General features: G+C 46.2%; 1 protein-coding gene across 3 annotated transcripts in view; it reads left to right on the forward strand.

Annotated features, from left to right (window-relative positions):
• Positions 1-19147, forward strand: part of Lig1 (ligase I, DNA, ATP-dependent) — a 34252-nt gene that overhangs the window by 6716 nt on the left and 8389 nt on the right. For all 3 annotated transcript variants that reach the window (NM_001199310.2, NM_010715.3, NM_001083188.2), the window contains 16 exon segments: positions 1367-1502; positions 2668-2794; positions 4774-4869; positions 5504-5605; positions 7297-7422; positions 7566-7641; positions 8249-8329; positions 8569-8625; positions 11492-11664; positions 12338-12504; positions 12830-12906; positions 14847-14938; positions 15150-15249; positions 16372-16457; positions 17041-17156; positions 17494-17589. In NM_001199310.2, coding sequence (NP_001186239.2) covers positions 1367-1502; positions 2668-2794; positions 4774-4869; positions 5504-5605; positions 7297-7422; positions 7566-7641; positions 8249-8329; positions 8569-8625; positions 11492-11664; positions 12338-12504; positions 12830-12906; positions 14847-14938; positions 15150-15249; positions 16372-16457; positions 17041-17156; positions 17494-17589 — 1708 coding nt within the window.

Genomic DNA, 19147 nt, shown 5'->3' on the forward strand with positions numbered 1-19147 from the left:
AGTTTATAAATACTCAGGTGGTGGTCACAACCACCTGTAATTCCAGTTCCAGGGGCATCTGATGCCACCTTCTGGCTTCTGTAGGCACTAGGCATTCATGTGGTACATAGATATACATGTAAGCACCCATACACATGAAAATAAATGGATTTATATTGTTTAATCTAAGATTTCTTGAACTCTTTCCATTAATCCTTCCCAGAGGAAGCACTATGACCAGTTTGCAGTGCTTTAGCAAACACATTTATTTTATCTAGCAGACACATTAGATTTTATCTAGCAAACACATTAGATGCTTACTATACCTGAGGACAGGACTGGGTAAGTGTCTTATACTAGAGCACAGGGTCTGCCTGTTTGACACTGTTAGAGCTCCAGTGGCTAGAACAATGCCTGACATGCAATCCATACTCATTCACAAACACCTTTAGCTTACTTCTAAATAACAAAAGTGAGACTATTATATATGTAAATAGCTTGTGTATGTTGTATGTTCACGGTATTGTACACATGCATCTACTCAGAAAACAGCTGTCAAGTATTTTCTGTGGGGCAGCCAGAGCTCAGGACCCTGGGTTTTGAGGTGAACCTAGTGGATAGCTGTTCCTCTACGCTCCAGAAGGCTTGTAGGACTCTTTCTGTGGTGCTGGGCATGAACCTGCTTCCCTCTTTGTAAGAGTTGTATAGGATGAGTGCCTGTGACCAGGAAGTAAGGAGATGCTAATCCTCATGATGGCCACTGTTTAGACCATGAGCTTTCTGAGGACACTCAGCACTTTAGTGACTGCCACCAGCATGCATGACACCATGCCTGTATCTCATAAGCTGAGAGATCAGAGCTGCCATCAAGGGGACAGTGACTTAGAATAAGTGTCCCTTTCCTCATGTAAGACTTCAGGCTATTATGCTGTTGCCTGATGATGTCTCCTGCTGCAACTCTTTTGACTAAGAAAAAGGTCTCCAAATGTATATTTGTGTCAAGCCTGTCCCTGCAAGAAATCCACCCTTCATGACATATCCTCACAGGATGCCTCAGGCATAGGATAGAGAAAGAAAGGGAGGGAAGGATACTTAAGTACATATAATGAAGTCGAGTGTGGTGGCACACATCATAATCTCAGTGCTGGTGAGGTGTAGGCAGGAGGCTCAGGAGTTCAAAGGCAGCCTCTGCTACTTACTGGGATTGAGGCCAGACCTCACTACATGAGACCATCTCAAAAGGGAAAATAAAAAAAGTGAACGCCATGTTGGCACCTAGAAGATGCTCACTGCTCACTGAAATGGAAGAGAAGGGAATGCAGAGTTTTGTGGGTGATTTCCCCATGCTGCCTGCCATGTGCTCCACCATCTCCCTCCTGACTTCCAGGGTGGCGCTGAAGGAGAGGAATCAAGTGGTGCCCGAGAGTGATTCTCCAGTGAAGAGGACAGGAAGGAAGGTAGCCCAGGTTCTGAGCTGTGAAGGGGAGGACGAAGATGAAGCCCCTGGCACCCCCAAAGTCCAGGTAGGTTCCAGTAGCCTACTGGTTTCTTTTCTAAATTTAATTTTTGTGTGTATGTGTGTATATCCTTGCTGTGCACATGGAGGCCAGAGGACAACTTTGTGGTATTCTCTCCTTAATGAGTTTTAGGAATTGAACTCTGGTCTCTAGGCTTGTGCAGCAAGCACGTTTACCCACTGAGCCATCATGCTGACCTCAAGCCTGCCAGTTTCCTACTCACCCATGCAGCTGAGTACAGTAGCTATACAGGAAGACTGGGGACATTGTTCAGGAGATTGGCAGTCTCTGCTGTTGGTCTTTGAAGCAGGACAGTTGGGGTACAGGGTTCCAGTCTACCACTTCTCTGGGAGGTGGGGCTCATTTGGCCCCTTGACATCGTCATACCTCAAGTACCTCATGGAGAACATACCTGTGGTGCTGGCTGTTTCACAGTTATCCAGTAATTACGTAGGTCAGGTACCTGGAGTAGATTGATTATCTTAGAGTCTGGACAAGGCCTTTTGTTTCTGGAGCCTCTAGGGGAAGACTATATTCATGTCATTTTTGTTTTTTCCAGAAGCCTGTTTCTCCATTAGCTGAGACACTCTTATGTTCTCTTTCTGTGTTTTCTGTGGTCACATTTCCTGTGACTCCTCTTCTACTTAATTTTATTTTTATAGCTCATGTGTGTGTCTGTGTTTGTGTGACATGCAAGTGCATGCCATGTGTATGGTAGGCATCATGGGATAGTGTGCAAGAATTAGTCCTCTCCTTGGATCTTGAAACTACAAGGGAGGCTGAAAATGCAGTCTTTAGTCTCATGACCACACCACACTAGTTGTAAAGGAGGCAGGCCCATGATTGTATTAACTCCAAGGGAAGTTGGTACATCTGTAGTAAGTCCACCATATCTGTAAGTGTAAAAGGAAGATTCTGTTACTTTAAGAAACAGAATTAATATTGGTTTTTATAATGGCATGATTCTGGGTCACTAAAAGTTATGATGGTGGATCTAATGATACCTAGGTGAGAGAAGGTGGCCTGAGTGGGGATGGGACTAAGGAACCAGAAATGACGTTAGACATGAGATGCTGAGTCCATTCTGCTCTGAAGCATGTGGTAGCTGCGACTGCCAGGTGATGACAGGCATCTTCTTTATTTTAGAACTGTTCTTTCTGTCTCCTTTCAGAAGCCTGTGTCAGACTCTGAACAGAGCTCTCCTCCCAGCCCTGACACATGTCCTGAGAACAGTCCTGTCTTCAACTGCAGCTCCCCCATGGACATCTCCCCATCAGGATTCCCAAAGCGTCGAACTGGTAAGGACAGGCCAGTTTCATCCCTTCCATCCATACTACCCATGGTGATCGTCCTTCCAATGGTAGAACTGTGGTGGTGAGCATGGTTAACTGTCTCTGAGCTGTGTGACCTGTGGCAAACAACCTCACCTTTGCAGAGGTGTGGTTACTTTTACTTGTGGAACAGGTGGCCTGAAGTACAGTGCCAACTGCACAGAAGTGCTAGGATTAAAAGCTGATTCATGTAAAGTGCATGGGCCTGATTTGGCTCACAGTCAGTGCTTGGTATATGTGGGAAATTGTGATTGTCATGAGGAGTGATAGTTGCTGCACAAGGCTCTGAGTAGAAACACAAGAGTGCAAGTATGGAGTCTTCTGGAAGAGCAGGTAACTAAGCTGAGCCCTGAAAGGCAAAGGGAGCCAGGTGGGATAGGAGAGGGGAAGAGAATTCCAGGTTGTATGAGTGAATTAGGAACATGTGGGTCACTTAAGTTTGGAGTTCTGTCACAGGGACCACAGAAATCAAGGAGACACTGAATGAAGAGACTGGAGAACATTCTAGAGAATCCACCTGAGACATTGAGACCTAAATGGAAGTAGAAGAATTGGTATGGGGAAGGGCCAGGTGAGGGCCATATGTGACCTGAGGACTGAGCATGCTCTGATGGTTTGAGGTGACTGAGATGGGTACTTGTAAAGGTTCAGTGGACATCGGGAAGCTGGTGCATGCTGTCAGAACTCATTCAGTTCAGTCATGCCGTCTACAGGCATGAAACTGAAAACCCTAAACTCTGCAACACCTCTGGACCCAAGCATTACATATGGGGTGCTCCACGAAAGCAGGCCTCAGCAAGGGAAGTCTTTCCAGTCTCCCATGAGCAACTCGGGTGTGGGAATCTGCTTTTTTTATGGAATGCTATTTTTAAAACCCTAAACACGATGTGTGAATTGCCAGGTACATACGTACAGCATGTCAGATTTGGAAAACTAAGTGTATATTTATTTTCTTCTCCCCCCCCCCCCATACTGTGACAAAATCCCTTCCAGAAGCATGTAAAAGGTAGGAGAGTTTATTTTGGTTCCGTTTGACAGTGCAGTCCATAATGATTGGGAAGGCATGACAGCAGGATTATGTCAGGAAGCAGAAGCAGATAACGCTGGTGCTCAGCTCACTTTCTCCTCTTTGTTTTTATATATACCTGGTTCCCCACCCATAGTATGGTACTACCCAAACTCAGGGTGAATCCTCCATAGTTAAAACTCAACAGAAACCCTCACAGACACAGGGATTCCAGATTTAGTTAAGTTATAATGAATATGAACCCACACTCAGCATTAAAAAAAGACTGCTCGTAATTTAGAATTGAAATTGTACTGAGATCATGATATATAGTTAGAACTAGGTTCTCCAGTTTGGCTTTGTTTTCCTCTCCTTTAAACACTCAAGTTTAATATCACATATGCAGCTTCCTGAATGCTTCCCTGGGGCAGAGCTGACTCAGAAGTCAGTTGTCCATGTTGCCTAGTGAAGGTTCGGAAAAGGCATAGGTGTCACAAAAAGACTTTGAGAGGTAGGAAAACAGGACACGTGTGGGAATGCTAACACTGGTGTTTCTAGAGAGTACAGTGTGGTATGAAGAGGCAGATTGAGGATAGCATGTGACACGAGCTAGAGAGGAATGTAGTGGCTGGATCCTCAAGGTTCTCAGACACCATGCTGCGGGTACTGAGTACATCCTGTTATCATCATTTACTGGAGCTTGTTTCCTTTCTCATGATGCAAGAAAGGGAGGGACAGACAGAATAAATAACTCACCCAAGGTCACAGATTCAGAGCTGGAAAGACGAGGTGTACACTGGGGTAGTGGCTATGATAGGTAAGAAGAGGATGGGGATCCAGAACCTTCTAAGTCTCCACTTTCATCAGGCATTGTGTCTGATCACTGGGGCAGACATAGACAAACTGCTGGTCAGCTACAGTGCTCCCTTTACCTTTCCAGCGCGGAAGCAGCTCCCCAAACGGACAATTCAAGACACTCTTGAGGAGCAGAATGAGGACAAAACCAAAACAGCTAAGAAAAGGAAGAAAGAAGAAGGTGAGGGAGCGGGATGTTTGTGTGTGTAGTGTCCAGTAGGTGTCACTGTTTTCCTGTGGAGATTAGACTGTCGAGAGGGTTCCCTTTATCCTGGGATCAATGCAGGGAAACAGCCACAGAGATGGAGCTATTGATCATGGGGGCTGTGTGTGATGCACCAGTTGCAGTTGTTGACCCAGCCAGGATCTTGTTCATGTGATAATAATAAAAATCTCCATATGGCTTAGTTTCCCATGACAGGTTTGAATTATTTAGAGGAGTCTTGATTTCCTATTGGCAGTTTGTAGTCAATAAAAAAATTAACTTAAAGTTGGCGATTTTGCCAATTCTGAGTATCTCCTGGAAAAAGAGGAGTATCTTTGTTCTAAGGCAAATTTCCCCCAGGTTAGAGTCTGTAATTTTATCATTACCCTGGTGGTATGACTTTTTAGTATGTTTGTAAATCAAAATGTACAGGATAGGCAGGTGCTCCACTGCTGAGTTACATGGATCTTGTAACCCAAACTAAAAATGGAATTTACTCTGTGGTCCAGGCAGACTTTGGACTTGTGACCTTTCTGCTTCAGACTGTACTGGGTGGGAGTGCCTTTAGGCCTCACTTCCATTTAACTTTTCTGTCTGTCATGAGGAACAGAGACCCCAAAAGAAAGCCTCGCAGAGGCTGAAGACGTAAAACAGAAGGAAGAAAAGGAGGGGGACCAGCTCATAGTCCCCTCTGAGCCCACAAAGTCCCCTGGTGAGTTGCTTATTCCTCTAGCTTCCTGATCCTGCTTGGGGCATCACTTGTCTGTGGAGGGTGGTTCACTGAAACAAGGCACAGACTCCCCAACATGGGTTCAGTGTGAACTCCAAGATAATCAGAGGTTTTGCTTTTACTATTGGGTTTATTGCTTATTTTACCCCATGCATGTGGGAAGAAAGGAAAGAGCCCTAAATAAAATGCTTTTAGACATCATGGCTGTCAGATACAACAAACTGAGTAGGTGTTTATTAAGTGCAATATCTAAGCTTAGTTACAGGATTTAGAAGAGGGAGTATTCTTGCAGCTTCTGTTCCTTGGTGTCCTTGAGACCCCTGTGTCATGTTCACTTTTGCAAGGACACTTTTAGGCATATACATATACATGAATCATGTTAGTTGTTTTTTTCTGGTGGTGGAACCCAGGGCCTGATATATGCTAGGCACATGTTTAATTCTGAGCCATACCTCAGTCTTCTTACTAGTGGGAGAGGCAAGTACTCTGTTACTGAGCTACGGCCCCAGCCTCTTACTGGAGGATTCTTTTATTTATTTTTTTTAAAGAATTACTTAATTATTTTATGCATGTGAGTACACTGTTGCTGTCTTCAGACACACCAGAAGAGAGCATCAGATCGCATTACAGATGTTTGTGAGCCACCATGTGGCTTCTGGGAATTGAACTCAGGACCTCTGGAAGAGCAGTCAGTGGTCTAGTTGCTGAGCCAAGTTTCCATTGCTCACTGGGGGTTTCTAGGCAGATGCTCTACTACTGAGTCACACCCCAACTCTGTTTTGTCTTTTTGTTTGTTGGGTTGTTTGTCTGAGATCTTACTATGAGGTTGCTTTGTAGTTTTGTAATTCCCCTACCTCAGTGTCCTGAGTAGCTGGTATTTCACACTGATGGCCACTCAACTGGGTGATGAGGTTTCTTTTCACTACCATTCCTAAGTTTGCAATTTTTGGACCATTGTCAGCTATGCTTTCATTAGCACTGAGGAGTGAACATTAGGCCAGAAAGGCCTTGTATTTACATAGCAGATAGAGAAAGGTCAAAATTGCTCAATTTTCCACTCATAGGGTGCAATGACTTTGGGATTTTAATGTTTAGTGCTAGAAACTTTATAGTGAGTGGTAATTTTATGGGAGGTTTCTGCCCCATTCTATACTTTTTGCTCCAGAATAAATGACACAGAGACATCAGATTTTATTAACAAGCTGCTGGTATTATGTTTCGCAAGTTCTGAGCTATTCTAACCTGATTAGTCTATTAATAACCGGATAAATTGCCTGTTATTGCCTGCCAACTGAGTCTTGCTATTTCCATGTATATCCTCAGGGTGAGCTTCTCTTGGCATGTACTTGTGGTCCATTCTCATCTTCCACCCTGCCTCATGGCAACTGTCTTCTGCTATCCCTTTTCCTTCTCTCCCTTGTGGTCCCTACCTGAGATCACCTCATCTATCCAAAGTCCTACCTTTCTCTCTCTGGTGCCCAGTCACAGGCTCTAGCTTTTTAATTACCCGTCAGGGATTACTGGGGAACATTCTTCACAGCACATTGGTCAACACAATCCCCATGTCCAGACTGCAGCCTGATCTTGGGGTACAGAACTCAGCATCTGAATACAGAGTGTACAAAACCAACTCCAACACTGTTTGTATCACTATCTACCCCTTCTCATTTCAGAGTCAGTAACCCTGACAAAGACAGAGAACATTCCAGTGTGTAAGGCAGGAGTGAAACTGAAGCCTCAGGAAGAGGAACAGAGCAAACCTCCTGCTAGAGGTGCCAAGACACTGAGCAGTTTCTTCAGTGAGCACCTTTCTCATCTTTATCCATCTGGGCTGTGTGGGCAGCAGATTGTGGGGCTCTATTCAGGCAGTGCTGGCTGAATAAGGCACGGGAGTTGGGCCTATGAGGAGTAGGGGCCTTCTACTTCCTGTCTTTCCTTGCAGCACCCCGAAAACCAGCAGTGAAAACTGAAGTCAAACAAGAAGAGTCAGGCACTCTAAGGAAGGAAGAGACCAAGGGGTGAGTCAGTGCCCAGGTCTGAGAAACATCTCCTAGCACATTCTTTTCTGCAAGTCCATGACTCAGCCCTAGCTTGGGTTTTCTCCTCTTGCAGGGCTTGGTCTTTGGTCAGTGTTTTAGACACTTTTGGGCCCTATTGCAAAGCCTTAGGATACAAGCAGAATAAGAACTATTTAGGGAGTTTGCATACCCACTGATTGACATTTTGTCTGACTTCCAGCTTCCAGTATGACCCTCCCCAAAGGGCTAAGGGCATGCAGCAGGGTAATCATGGTAGTAATTCTTGCCCCTCACCCCCTACTCACCTTCCTAGAGTGGTTCTGCGTTGTTCCCAAGACAAAATCTTAAGCCTCGTTTCCCACTGGTATCACCCAGCACTCTATCCTCAGTTCTTAGTATACTGATTCCACCATAATGAGCTTACCAGGTTGAGTACATGCTCTGGAAGTAGCAGACATCTACATTGGAATCTCCTGAGGGCCTCTCTGTCAGCAGTGAGGAGATAGGAATGTGTTAACCTTTGGCTTTGTGAGCTAGGCCCAACACATAGTAGAAACATTTTTTAGACCCAGAGTTACCCAATTTCACCTTCTTTTTGCCTCCTTAGAACCCTGGATCCAGCAAATTATAATCCTTCCAAGAATAACTATCATCCCATTGAAGATGCCTGCTGGAAACATGGCCAGAAGTAAGGGATTAGCCTTCCCATGCTGTTTTAAGTTCTGCCCCCGTGACTATGAGAGGCTGTTGTTTTGGCCTCTATTGGAAGAGCTGCCACATCTCTCCCATCTCTGTTTCGAGAGAATTATGGGAAGGGATAGTGGATAGTTGCCTCTGCATTTATCTCAGGAAAATGTGAAGAGGCAGGGTGGCTACAGGATGTTATGGCTTATTCAAGTGCTTATCATTTTTCTTTTCCTTTCTCAGGGTCCCTTTTCTCGCCGTGGCCCGGACATTTGAGAAGATTGAGGAGGTTTCTGCTAGGTAATTATAGTTACTCAGGCATGGGGGCAGGTTCTTTGTGACTCTGTTCTCTGCATGGCATTGTGTGCTGCTTCCTGCCCTTCAGTCGTTCCGCACCTCTTCTCATCATGGTCATTGTCCATTCACAAAAATGGGTGATGTAATTTTGAGGCCCAGCCTGAGAAGACCCTGAGCTTCTCTTTTCTTTTCCTTTTGGCTTTGAGACAAGGCTTTTCTATGTAACCCTGGTGGTTCTGGAACTCACTATGTTGGCCAGGCTGGTCTTGAACTCAAGAGATCCATCTCCTCTGCCTCCTGAGTGCTACTATTAAAGATCTGGGCCCCTACACCTGGCTACAGCATAGTTTTTGATGGTGTCGTCTCTTGGTCTAACTGGGTCCAGCCTGTGCTCAAAGGCTGCATGCAGCTGAGATAGCTATGAATGCAGTTGAACGCAGATGTCTTAACACTAATGCACTGTGAGAACTCTCTCTTGTTGATTGTAACTTGATTGTGCCATTCTGGACCTTTTCAGATGGCCTCCCTGTCAGTGTCAAAGGTTGAATGTCCTTATGTGAGACACAGGGTCAGCCATGTCTGCAGGGTTAGGAAACAGATTCTAGGACTACAGGGGATGTGTCACACAAAGTGACTTTAGTCTTGTTTCTACATCTCAAGTGAAGGGAAGTCTAGTCTTGGTTACAGTGAGGATGGCTTTGCTGCGCTTCTCCTGCAGAGCCTTCCCTCCCAGTGGTGCTCTGTGTCAGCATCAGTTGTCCATGCTGGCACCTTTGCTCTTCTCCTCTCGTAAATCCTATCTTTTCCTGGCCTCCCATACCTAGGGTTTTCTTCTGTGTGTGTAGGCAATATAAATATTATGGGGTGTACCTCATTCAGCCTCAGTCTTGTTTTCAGTTCTCCATTTTGGTTTAAGCTTTCCTGACATATAATTCCTTCATTTTAATACACTTTTAGGCTGCCCTCAATGCTTTGTCCTTAGAAATGTTTCCTTGGGAATGTTTTAAAAACTTCCCATGGAATGTAACCCCAAAGTGAGGTAATGGAGGTCATGGGAAGGACCTTGAGTACCAGAAAGTAGCTTGTAGCAGCAGCTGGGTGGGACAGCCAAGGGGACAGTTAGCATTGCTCGGGTTCCTGGTTGTGTGCCAGTGGCAGGTGTCTTGGTCTCCCTCTCTAAGCCTCAGTTCCCTCATAGTAAAGGGAAGAACTTATATCTCTGTCTTTTATGGAAATTGAGTTTATCTACATAACAGAGGGAGACAGCTTTTGGAGGATCTCATACATTCTCTACTTGGAGGGAACTGCAGGATAGCTGTTCTGTTCTGACCCATGAGCCAAAATCTTGGGGTACAGAATTTTTTTTTAAACAACTGACTTTCTTTGAGTTGTTGATGGTCAGAAGCAAGATGACCAGAATCAAGAAGTTGACACCAGCTGTTATTGACAGGGATTCCCACTTTTATTTGCGTTGTGACACTTGCCCTTTTCTGTCCTGGTTTCTTGTTGGATTCGTTTCAGATAATGTTTTCTCACTGCATGTGATGTCACTGGTCTGGTACTCCATTGCTCAACTGTCCCCAAGGCTGAGAGCCTGGCTGCTTCACCGTGTAGCCTCCCTCTTGCCAACCTGGTGGAGTCTTTCCTGTTCCTTTCCTAACCTTGACCCACTCTTTCACTTCTGCTGTCCCAGGACAGTAGAAACAGATTGCCACTAGGTGAATTGAAACAATAGAAAGTTATTTCTCCACAGTGCAGGAAGCCTGGAGTAACAGTTTGGTTGTTGGCAGGCAGGTTAACTCGTCTTGAGGCTTAGAGAGAGAGCTTGATCCAACTTCTTCCAGCTTCTGGGACTCCAGCCAGCCTTGGCATTTCTAATATGTGAGGCTAATATGCATCACTGTGTCCTTTTCTGAGAGGCCCTGCGTTTTGGGCTTACCCTTGTCTAGCATGCTTTTCTTTCCGTCCTTAATCATACCTACAGAGTCCCTGCTTCCAGATATGCCACATTCTGGAGCTGAGCAGACGTGGGTTTGGGGAGGAAGGTGGCTGTACATCCCAGCATCCAGCAGTTGATTTTTATTTCTGCTTCAGCCATCCATTCCTGTGGTTTTTTGCACGGGGTGATAAGGTGATTCTGTGTTTCCCTTTTTTCCTCCTGCCTTTCTAAAAGAATTGTTCTTTAGGCTTATTCTAAGAAAAACGCAACCTTTTTGCATTTTTTTTTTTTTTTTGAGACAGTCTCATGTAGCTCACGCTGGCCCTGCACTGCTCTTTCTGCTTCTACTTCTTGAGTACTAGATTGCCTGTCGTCTCCACACCCCAGTTTATATGGGGATTTGTATATGCTGTGCAAGCATTCTATCAACTGAACTATATCCCCAGCTCACATGGCTCTTTACTTAGACCACGTAAGTTGGGCAAACAGCATTTTCAGGAAACATGGCCATCATTTTCAGTGGCTTGAGTGTCCTAGAGTGGACAGTCTTGGCCTGACCCTCAGCCTGATGCTTCTTAGCTTCCTGACCTTGGGCAAGTCTTGCTGTGCCTGTTTTCTTACCTGTAAAGTGGGGACAATAATGTCACCTGTCTCAGAGTGGGCATGAATCCATCAGTTAAAGTGATGGAAAGGGGTTAAAGCCAATGCCTTTTTGAGGAAGTGTCTGTGCATGGCTGCTGTTCTCTGTCAGTGATTAGCATCATCTTCATTGTCATTTTTTCAGTCACCCTTCCACAAACAAGCTGTCATTGTTCCCTTGGCTCTTTATCCTTCTCCTTTCTCTTCTTTTCATTTTTCCTTCGAACTTCCTGGGATGCAACACCTCACTGACCTTGACATAGGTGGACATATCCTGGCCCTTTCTTCCAGGCTCAAGATGGTGGAGACATTGAGCAACCTGCTGCGCTCCGTGGTGGCCCTGTCCCCTCCAGACTTGCTCCCTGTTCTCTATCTCAGCCTCAACCGCCTCGGGCCACCTCAGCAGGGACTAGAGCTGGGTGTTGGTGATGGTGTCCTCCTCAAGGCCGTTGCCCAGGCCACAGGTAGGGATCCAATGAGAGGGGTCACTTGAAGTTTGTGAAAAACTTGGGACCGGGGATAAAGGTAGAGGAAGAGGCCAATGGAAGAGTACTTGACAAGGCCACAGTTTCAAGGTCTGGGCATTACAGGGTGGGGAGGCACAGCCTGTGTTGGAATAAGAGCTGTGGGATGGAGAGGAGGAGTGATGAAAACCATTGAGTTATCTTGACTACTTGCTTGTCCATCTTGCCAGCCTCCTGCTCTTACCTTAATTGTTCCAAATTAGGATTCTGATTTCAAACTTAAGCAAGGTCAAGGCACAACTCATACTTTTTAAAAGGCAGAACAATAGAAACACAATAAACAAGAGGGACTATTAGAGATCAACTAAGGATTGAACAGGCAGCCCTCTCCACTTCCATTGGCCCCATCCCACCCCATAGGTTTTAGTTCTATCTATACATGACTCCCAGTCTGGTTGTGCTCACACAGCTCCTTGTCTTTCTCAGACTGACCGTTGCTTAGGCTTTTTACACTGACCTAATGGGAGCAGGCATTTACTAGCAACGAAGCAATCTGTAGACAAGGGGGAAGTCCCCTAATTCCAGATAGCTAGAGAAATATCCAGCCAATGAATAGAGACAGGTTACTGCAGTGTCGTCTTCTACTTTCTTCCCCACTGCTGCATCTATTAAGGTCGTCAGCTGGAGTCCATCCGGGCTGAGGTAGCTGAGAAGGGGGATGTGGGGCTGGTGGCCGAGAACAGCCGCAGCACTCAGAGACTCATGCTGCCTCCACCTCCACTTACTATTTCTGGAGTCTTCACCAAATTCTGTGACATTGCCCGGCTCACTGGCAGTGCTGTAAGTAGAGCAGGGTGGCTTATCCCAACCTCCAAATGTCCCAAGACCCAGAACAAAGCCTGTGGTGGGGACTGTGTACCTTAGTGTTCGTTTGTGCTTGTGCAATTTACAGTGTCTCTTTTTGTTCTTCTCTGGAGAACCTAGCATCTCTTGGGTGTCAGGACACTTGTTAATGCTTGTTGGACAAAGGGAGAGAGGCTCATTGTCATTGCTCTCAGATTAAGACACTACAACAGGTTGTGGTGGTTGATCATGGCAGTGGCAGATTTTCCAAAGCTGAAAAATGTTCTCTGATGGTTCCTTGCCTATTCTCTACTTTGTTTAGTCCATGGCCAAGAAGATGGACATTATCAAGGGCCTTTTTGTTGCCTGCCGCCACTCAGAAGCCAGGTACATTGCCAGGTAAGCATGGGGCTCATGACAGTGGGGAGGCATATGGGTCTAGCTTATGAGCACTTGGCAGTTGCAGACACTGCACACACCCTGACTGCCCTCTCATGAGAAAAATAACAACATGACCCAGTTCTGACTTTGCATTGGAAGCCCATTTTAGTTACCTTTGTATTACTATGGTTAGACCACTTGATGGAGGAAAGGAATATTTTAGTTCATGACTTGGACAGTTTGGGTCCATCTTGGTAGGGAAGGCATGGTAGGGTTTGTGGCAACAGGAGTGTGTGGGGGAGGCTCCTCACATCACAGCACATAAGGAAGCAGAGTAAGACCAGGACCAAGACCTGTATAACCTCTTAAATAGTGACCTAGTGACCTGTTTCCATTGGGTAGGCCCCATTTCTTGAAGTTTTCACAGCCTCCCCAAATAGTATCACCAAGCTGTAGATGAGCATTCAAAGTATGAGCCTGTGGAGAGCATTTCATATCAAACCATACATGTCATGGGCTAACTATTCTCCATTGGTGATGCTGCCTAGAGAAGGATCCTTGAGTTCAAGGGTAAATTTTGTGGTTGATTATTGATGTCTGCCTGCATTCAGTATAAGCTGTCATGACAGTGGAAAGTTACTGATCTCTCTTGAAGTGTGTTCTGCCCTGTACCTAGTCTCCCCATCTAGTCTCCCAGCCACTATGTGAGATAGATCTATTATCCTCAATACAGTGGAGCTGATTGCCATGGACTGGGCCCAGTTGGCCCCCCTCAATCCATGGGAATCAGGGTCTCGGACAGATGGGCGAGAATGGGGGACAAACCGGGAGTGTGGATCTGAATGTAATGTGTCAAATAGAGCATCAAACTTTTTATACAGAAGAAAATAGGGAAGTTAGATGACACACCAGTGAGGTACCTTTATGACTCCTACACAAAACAGAGGAATGCAAACACAAAGGACTGTCAGGAACCAGCTGGAATAAAATTCAAAGTTAACCACTGGGATCAAAAGCAGCCCCACCCAAGGTCAGCTTTATCTTAGAAGTCAGGGGCTAGGGCTTTGTGCCCTTGCCTTAGTTCCTATTCTAGTCTGTTGTATAGTCCACCTTCCCCCTACGCCATTGTAAATTCCTGTGTATGGGTGTAACTCAGTAAGTATCTACTTTGGTTTCTCCTTAGATCACAAACTTCCTAGATAATGGTAAATTCCTGCATATGGATGTAGCTTGCCCTGAAATTTCTAACTCTGTGTAGTAGATAGTAATGTCTGATTTCTTTCACTATCTCTCTTACTATACTAGAGGCAATTCTGAATGTCACTGAATAGGCAACATTCTTACTGAATTCAAAGCCCTTGGTCGGCTCAAGGACTGCCCAGGACTGGTGAGGAATCTAACTTAGCTGTGTGTCAAATAGAGGCACTTATAATAAAGCAGTCTTAAGGGAAAGCACCCAGATCCATTTACCAACTAAAGCAAGGACATTGGAGCATTCGTTATACAGGATGCCATGGTTCGCCTCGGGACAGCGCCCAGGTTTTTGGGGCCTGTCGCGCGTGTCGCTACTGGAGTGAATGTAGCAGCTGATAGAGGTGGGGTGCAGGCAGTGTAGCGATCCAGCCTGGGCTGGGTCAGATTTTTGACTGTTACACCCACTAGCAGAGTCGGGTTCTGTTTTACCTTTTGCCTGTGACTTGCCCTCCTCAAGCCTATACCCTCTTGGCTGTGAAATTCCTGCTTTGTTTCCCAGTGGCCATCGGTCATGGCCATCTCTGTCTGGCCCTGATATCCTTATCTTTTAGGGATTATATGACATCTTGGGTCCCTTTGAGGCTTTGTAGACTAAATATTGAAGAGGTTCCACAAAAGGTGGAGGCTGGGAGACAGGAGCAGGCAAATTGTGGTGGGCAAGATGAGAGTGGCCAGTCAACTCACAGCTGCTGTCCTATCCTCAGGTCCCTAAGCGGGCGGCTGCGCCTTGGCCTAGCTGAGCAGTCGGTACTGGCTGCTCTTGCCCAGGCTGTGAGCCTCACACCCCCTGGCCAAGGTGAGTAGCTCCGGCCCATTTTTATCCCATCACTGTGTTATCAGGGTTTCTTTTTCCCATCTATTGCCACATTCTCTTCTGAGAATGCACTTGGGCAGCCTACCTCATTCCTTGCCCTGTCACATGCCATACATCACCCTCTGTGACCCTGGACCTTTGAATTACTGAGGGGTCTTGCTCATTACTAAGCTGCTGGTTGGTCTTCTCATAGAATTTCCCACGGCGGTGGTGGATGCTGGGAAGGGCAAGACAGCAGAGGCCAGAAAGATGTGGTTGGAAGAACAAGGCATGATCTTGAAGCAGACCTTCTGGTGAGATGCAGGGTTGGGGGAGAATAATGACCAGCACATGAGGGACTGACGTGGGACTCATAATAGCAAGGGATTACGGTCTAGACCAGGATGATATGATGCTTGGTTATGAGCGGTGAGAGGCAGAGATAGCATGTGAGGACTGCAGGCACAAGATGCCCAGAGTTCCAGCCAAAGCCCTAAGGTACCCAGAGAAGAGGCTGGTGACTACTCATAATAGATATTACCAGCACAGAGAGGATTAGGGCTTTATAGTGAGCCATATATAACTTTGGCCAGCAGCTGACCTAGGACCATTAACTGACCTGGTGACCATTCCTGAGGAAAGAGGGACAGTGAGCAGTTCCATAAATGTCCCCAACCCACTTGATCTGCGCCTGACTTCTCTGGGTGCTGGGCACATAGCAGTGATGAGTTTCTCACAGATCTCCCAATGGCTCAGCCTCTGAAGCATCCACCATCTGCCAAGCTCTGTCTAACCCACTCTGCCTGGTCCCAGGCTAGCTGAATAAGTCAGCAATAGCCTTGAGTGGGACACAGTCACTGGGACATGAGCAAGGGGTAATGGAGGATGCATGCTGAGGAAAACAATCAGCATGATGTGTGGTGACTAAGAGTAGGACACCTGGTGACATGAGTTGGGGACATGGTCATAGAGATAAGTAGAGCCCAGGCATGGGCTGAGGGATCTCTATTCTTGCACTTGTATGTAGACAGAGTTTTCAAGTTAGGAGTTTATAGAAAGAACCTTCATGGGCTGGATGTGGTGGTATACACTTGAAATCCCAGTATACCCTTGGTATCTCAAGTTCTCTACCAACTTGGAATATGTAGCAAGATCCTGTCTTATAAAATCAAGGAGTGGGGTTGTGGCTTAGCAGTTGACTGCTTTCCTAGAATCTACCAGTGAGTGGCTAAGAGTGTGCTTGCCTAGAATCCACACCCTGGAATTTGCCACTGCCTGCTTAGGTCTGTCCTATCTGGGTTATGGGTATGGTATAGTCCAGCAGCAGAATATTTTCTTCATATGCCCAAGGCCTGGGTTCTACCCCTTCTTCCAGCACCATGGAAGAAAACAAAAGACCTTGTCATCTTGCTGTCTTCTCTCCAACCCATCCCTAGTGAGGTTCCTGACCTGGATCGAATCATCCCTGTGCTGCTGGAACATGGCCTGGAACGTCTCCCAGAGCACTGCAAGCTGAGCCCAGGTATCACTCCATGGGCCCTCAAAGCTGGGGCAGCTATTTTCTATGTGTGAACAACTATACCCAGACAGTTTCTGAGTACTTCTTCCCTTTGCTGAGACCCTTGTCTTTTCCCCCTCAGCTCTCTCTTGTGAACTGAGCAGGGCATGGAGTGCAGCAGCAAAAAATGTCCAGAAGGCAGTGGCTTGGCCACAGAATTTGCTATGTGCATACATGTTCAGAGCAAGGCAGGCAGCTGTGGCAGCATGTGGCTGTGCTCCAGTGTTCATCTAGGGACCTGGGTTCCTTCTATCTCATCCTTCTATTTGCTTCCTTTCACTCTAAAGCCTATATGATCAGGGAAAGGGGGGGAGTAACATTGCTTGTAAAGGATATGACCATATTACTTGTTCTGTTATTTGTTACTTCTGTGCCTATTTATGACCTTTATTAGCTTCCAGGGAGGCTGGTATGAGGACCCAAGTTTCTCTTCTGAAATGTGGGTAGTCCTCTCCCTTATGTCAGCAGAAGTGAGTAGTAGTCCAAAGACACATTGGTAGCTTTTGCCTTTCCCCTGGCCCCCCTAACTTGCTTTCTTTCCTCCCAGGGGTCCCTCTTAAACCAATGCTGGCTCATCCCACTCGGGGTGTCAGTGAGGTCCTAAAACGCTTTGAGGAGGTCGACTTCACCTGTGAATATAAATACGATGGGCAGCGAGCACAGGTATGGGCAAGCACAGCCCTTCCTGTATGAGGAAGGTACTCACTGTAGGTTAAGTGGCACTCTCACTCGTGAGTGCGTGCACACACTCTCTCTCTCTCTCTCTCTCTCTCTCTCTCTCTCTCTCTCATTCATTTACTTTAAATATAAGTTTAAAAAAAAGTAGGAAAAAGAAAGATGGTGAATGCCAGACACAGGTTACAGGTATCAGGAAACTTGAGGTGATTTGCTCAGATCTATGTAGTAGCTCTTTGAGCTTCCCAACCTATGAATGAAGGTGAGATCTGAAGACAGTGTCACATAGGAAAGACTTGCTTGATTTCCTCTTCTGTGATGGTAGATACATGTTCTGGAAGGTGGAGAAGTGAAGATCTTCAGCAGGAACCAGGAAGACAACACAGGAAAGTATCCTGACATTATCAGCCGCATCCCCAAGGTGAGCATGTGCTTGCTGGGCTATAGTACGGCCCCTCTGGACCACCCTGATTCTGTGGGGGTGGGGTTCATTAGGAGTAGGAGGAGCCTGGAAAATATATATCTGCATATAACAAACTTGGTTTCAGTGTGGCCTGAGCAGATGTTGCTTATATCTTGGATCTGGAAGCAGGTGTAGGCTGTTCTGACTCCACTATCTTTGGTTGGTCAGTTTTTCATCACCATTTTTGTCTCCCCATAGCCACTACATTCCAGACAGAAGCAATGAGGGTTTTAGGCTTTTGTCCCACCCAGCCCACTCCCCCCACTGTGGATACAGTCTAACACAGGTTCCTATGAATGACTTTAGTAGAGTCCTGGATCGGGCTGTCCAGTGGTGAGGCTGAGAGAGGATCTCAAGGACACAGGCCTGTGAGCAGCTGGAGCTTTATAAGTAGCTCAGAGGCAGAGCAGGGCTGGGCCTTAGGCCAGGGGTTTCTTTGCACCTTGTAGATATTGGGAATTGAACCCAAATCCTCTTCAAGAATATCACTCTTAACCACTGAGCACATCTTAGTTTTGCTGTATTCCAGAAGTGGCCTTAAGCAGTATGTTGTCTTCTATGCCCATTCTTATTCAGCAAGTGTTGATTAGGCATCTGCTGTGTGCCATAGCTTGTAGTACCGTAGCCAGGGCTTGCTCCCTTCATTAGTGATGGGCAAAGTGGACTCTGAAGAATAGGTCCAATATCTGTGACTGAGTAGAACCATAACTGTGGCTGAGCTACTGCTAGGTGATTAGAACACTAATCTAGAGTCTTAAACAATGAGAAACTGGAGGTGTACTTGACTTGAGTGTACCAGTGAGGAGCTGAAGGCATGGCTCAGTGATAGAGACATTGCCTTGAAAACACCAGTGAGTAACTGGTAGCATGGCTCATGATAGAACATGACATGTTTGCCTGACATGTACTACCCAAGACCCTATGTTCAATCCCTACCCCTAGTGAAGAACAAGTAGATTTGAATTGAACTTTTGTTTGAATTGTCAAGAAAGCAGAGTTCCTAAACCACAAAGTTAGCTCTGTCTGAAAGACAGTTCCTGACGTTGTGCCTGGGAAAAGAAGGCTTTCCAGGGAAGGCAGACCACAGGAAAGGGAATGGGGAGGAAGACAAGCAATTCAGAGGCTCAATGCTTTTGAGATACCTGTCCCTTAGAGACACAGACCACCTGCTGATGTGCTCAAGGAAAGAGAGGCTTAGGGGACCAGGCAAGGAGAGAGGATCAGGGGCTGATGAAGAGTTTTCCACGACTCAGGGAAGTGGCATACCATTTTTATCAGCAAGTACAGCCATAATAATCAGGGTTTGTGACAACTACCCTGTCTACTGGCCAAGACTATTGTAGTTAAGGTCAGCGCAGGATGGTAGACTAGCAGCTGGGGTGGTTGAGGCAGGATGTGGTGAGGTGGAGACAGTTTGGTTTAGGCAGACCTCAGAGTGGGAGTACTGGGTTCACAGGAAGTTGAATGTGGTTAAGAGAAGAGGGAAGTTTCTCTGGCTGCTGCTGCTGTGTCTGGT

The sequence above is a fragment of the Mus musculus genome, chromosome 7 (assembly GCF_000001635.26).
Source record: "Mus musculus strain C57BL/6J chromosome 7, GRCm38.p6 C57BL/6J".
Taxonomy (NCBI): domain Eukaryota; kingdom Metazoa; phylum Chordata; class Mammalia; order Rodentia; family Muridae; genus Mus; species Mus musculus.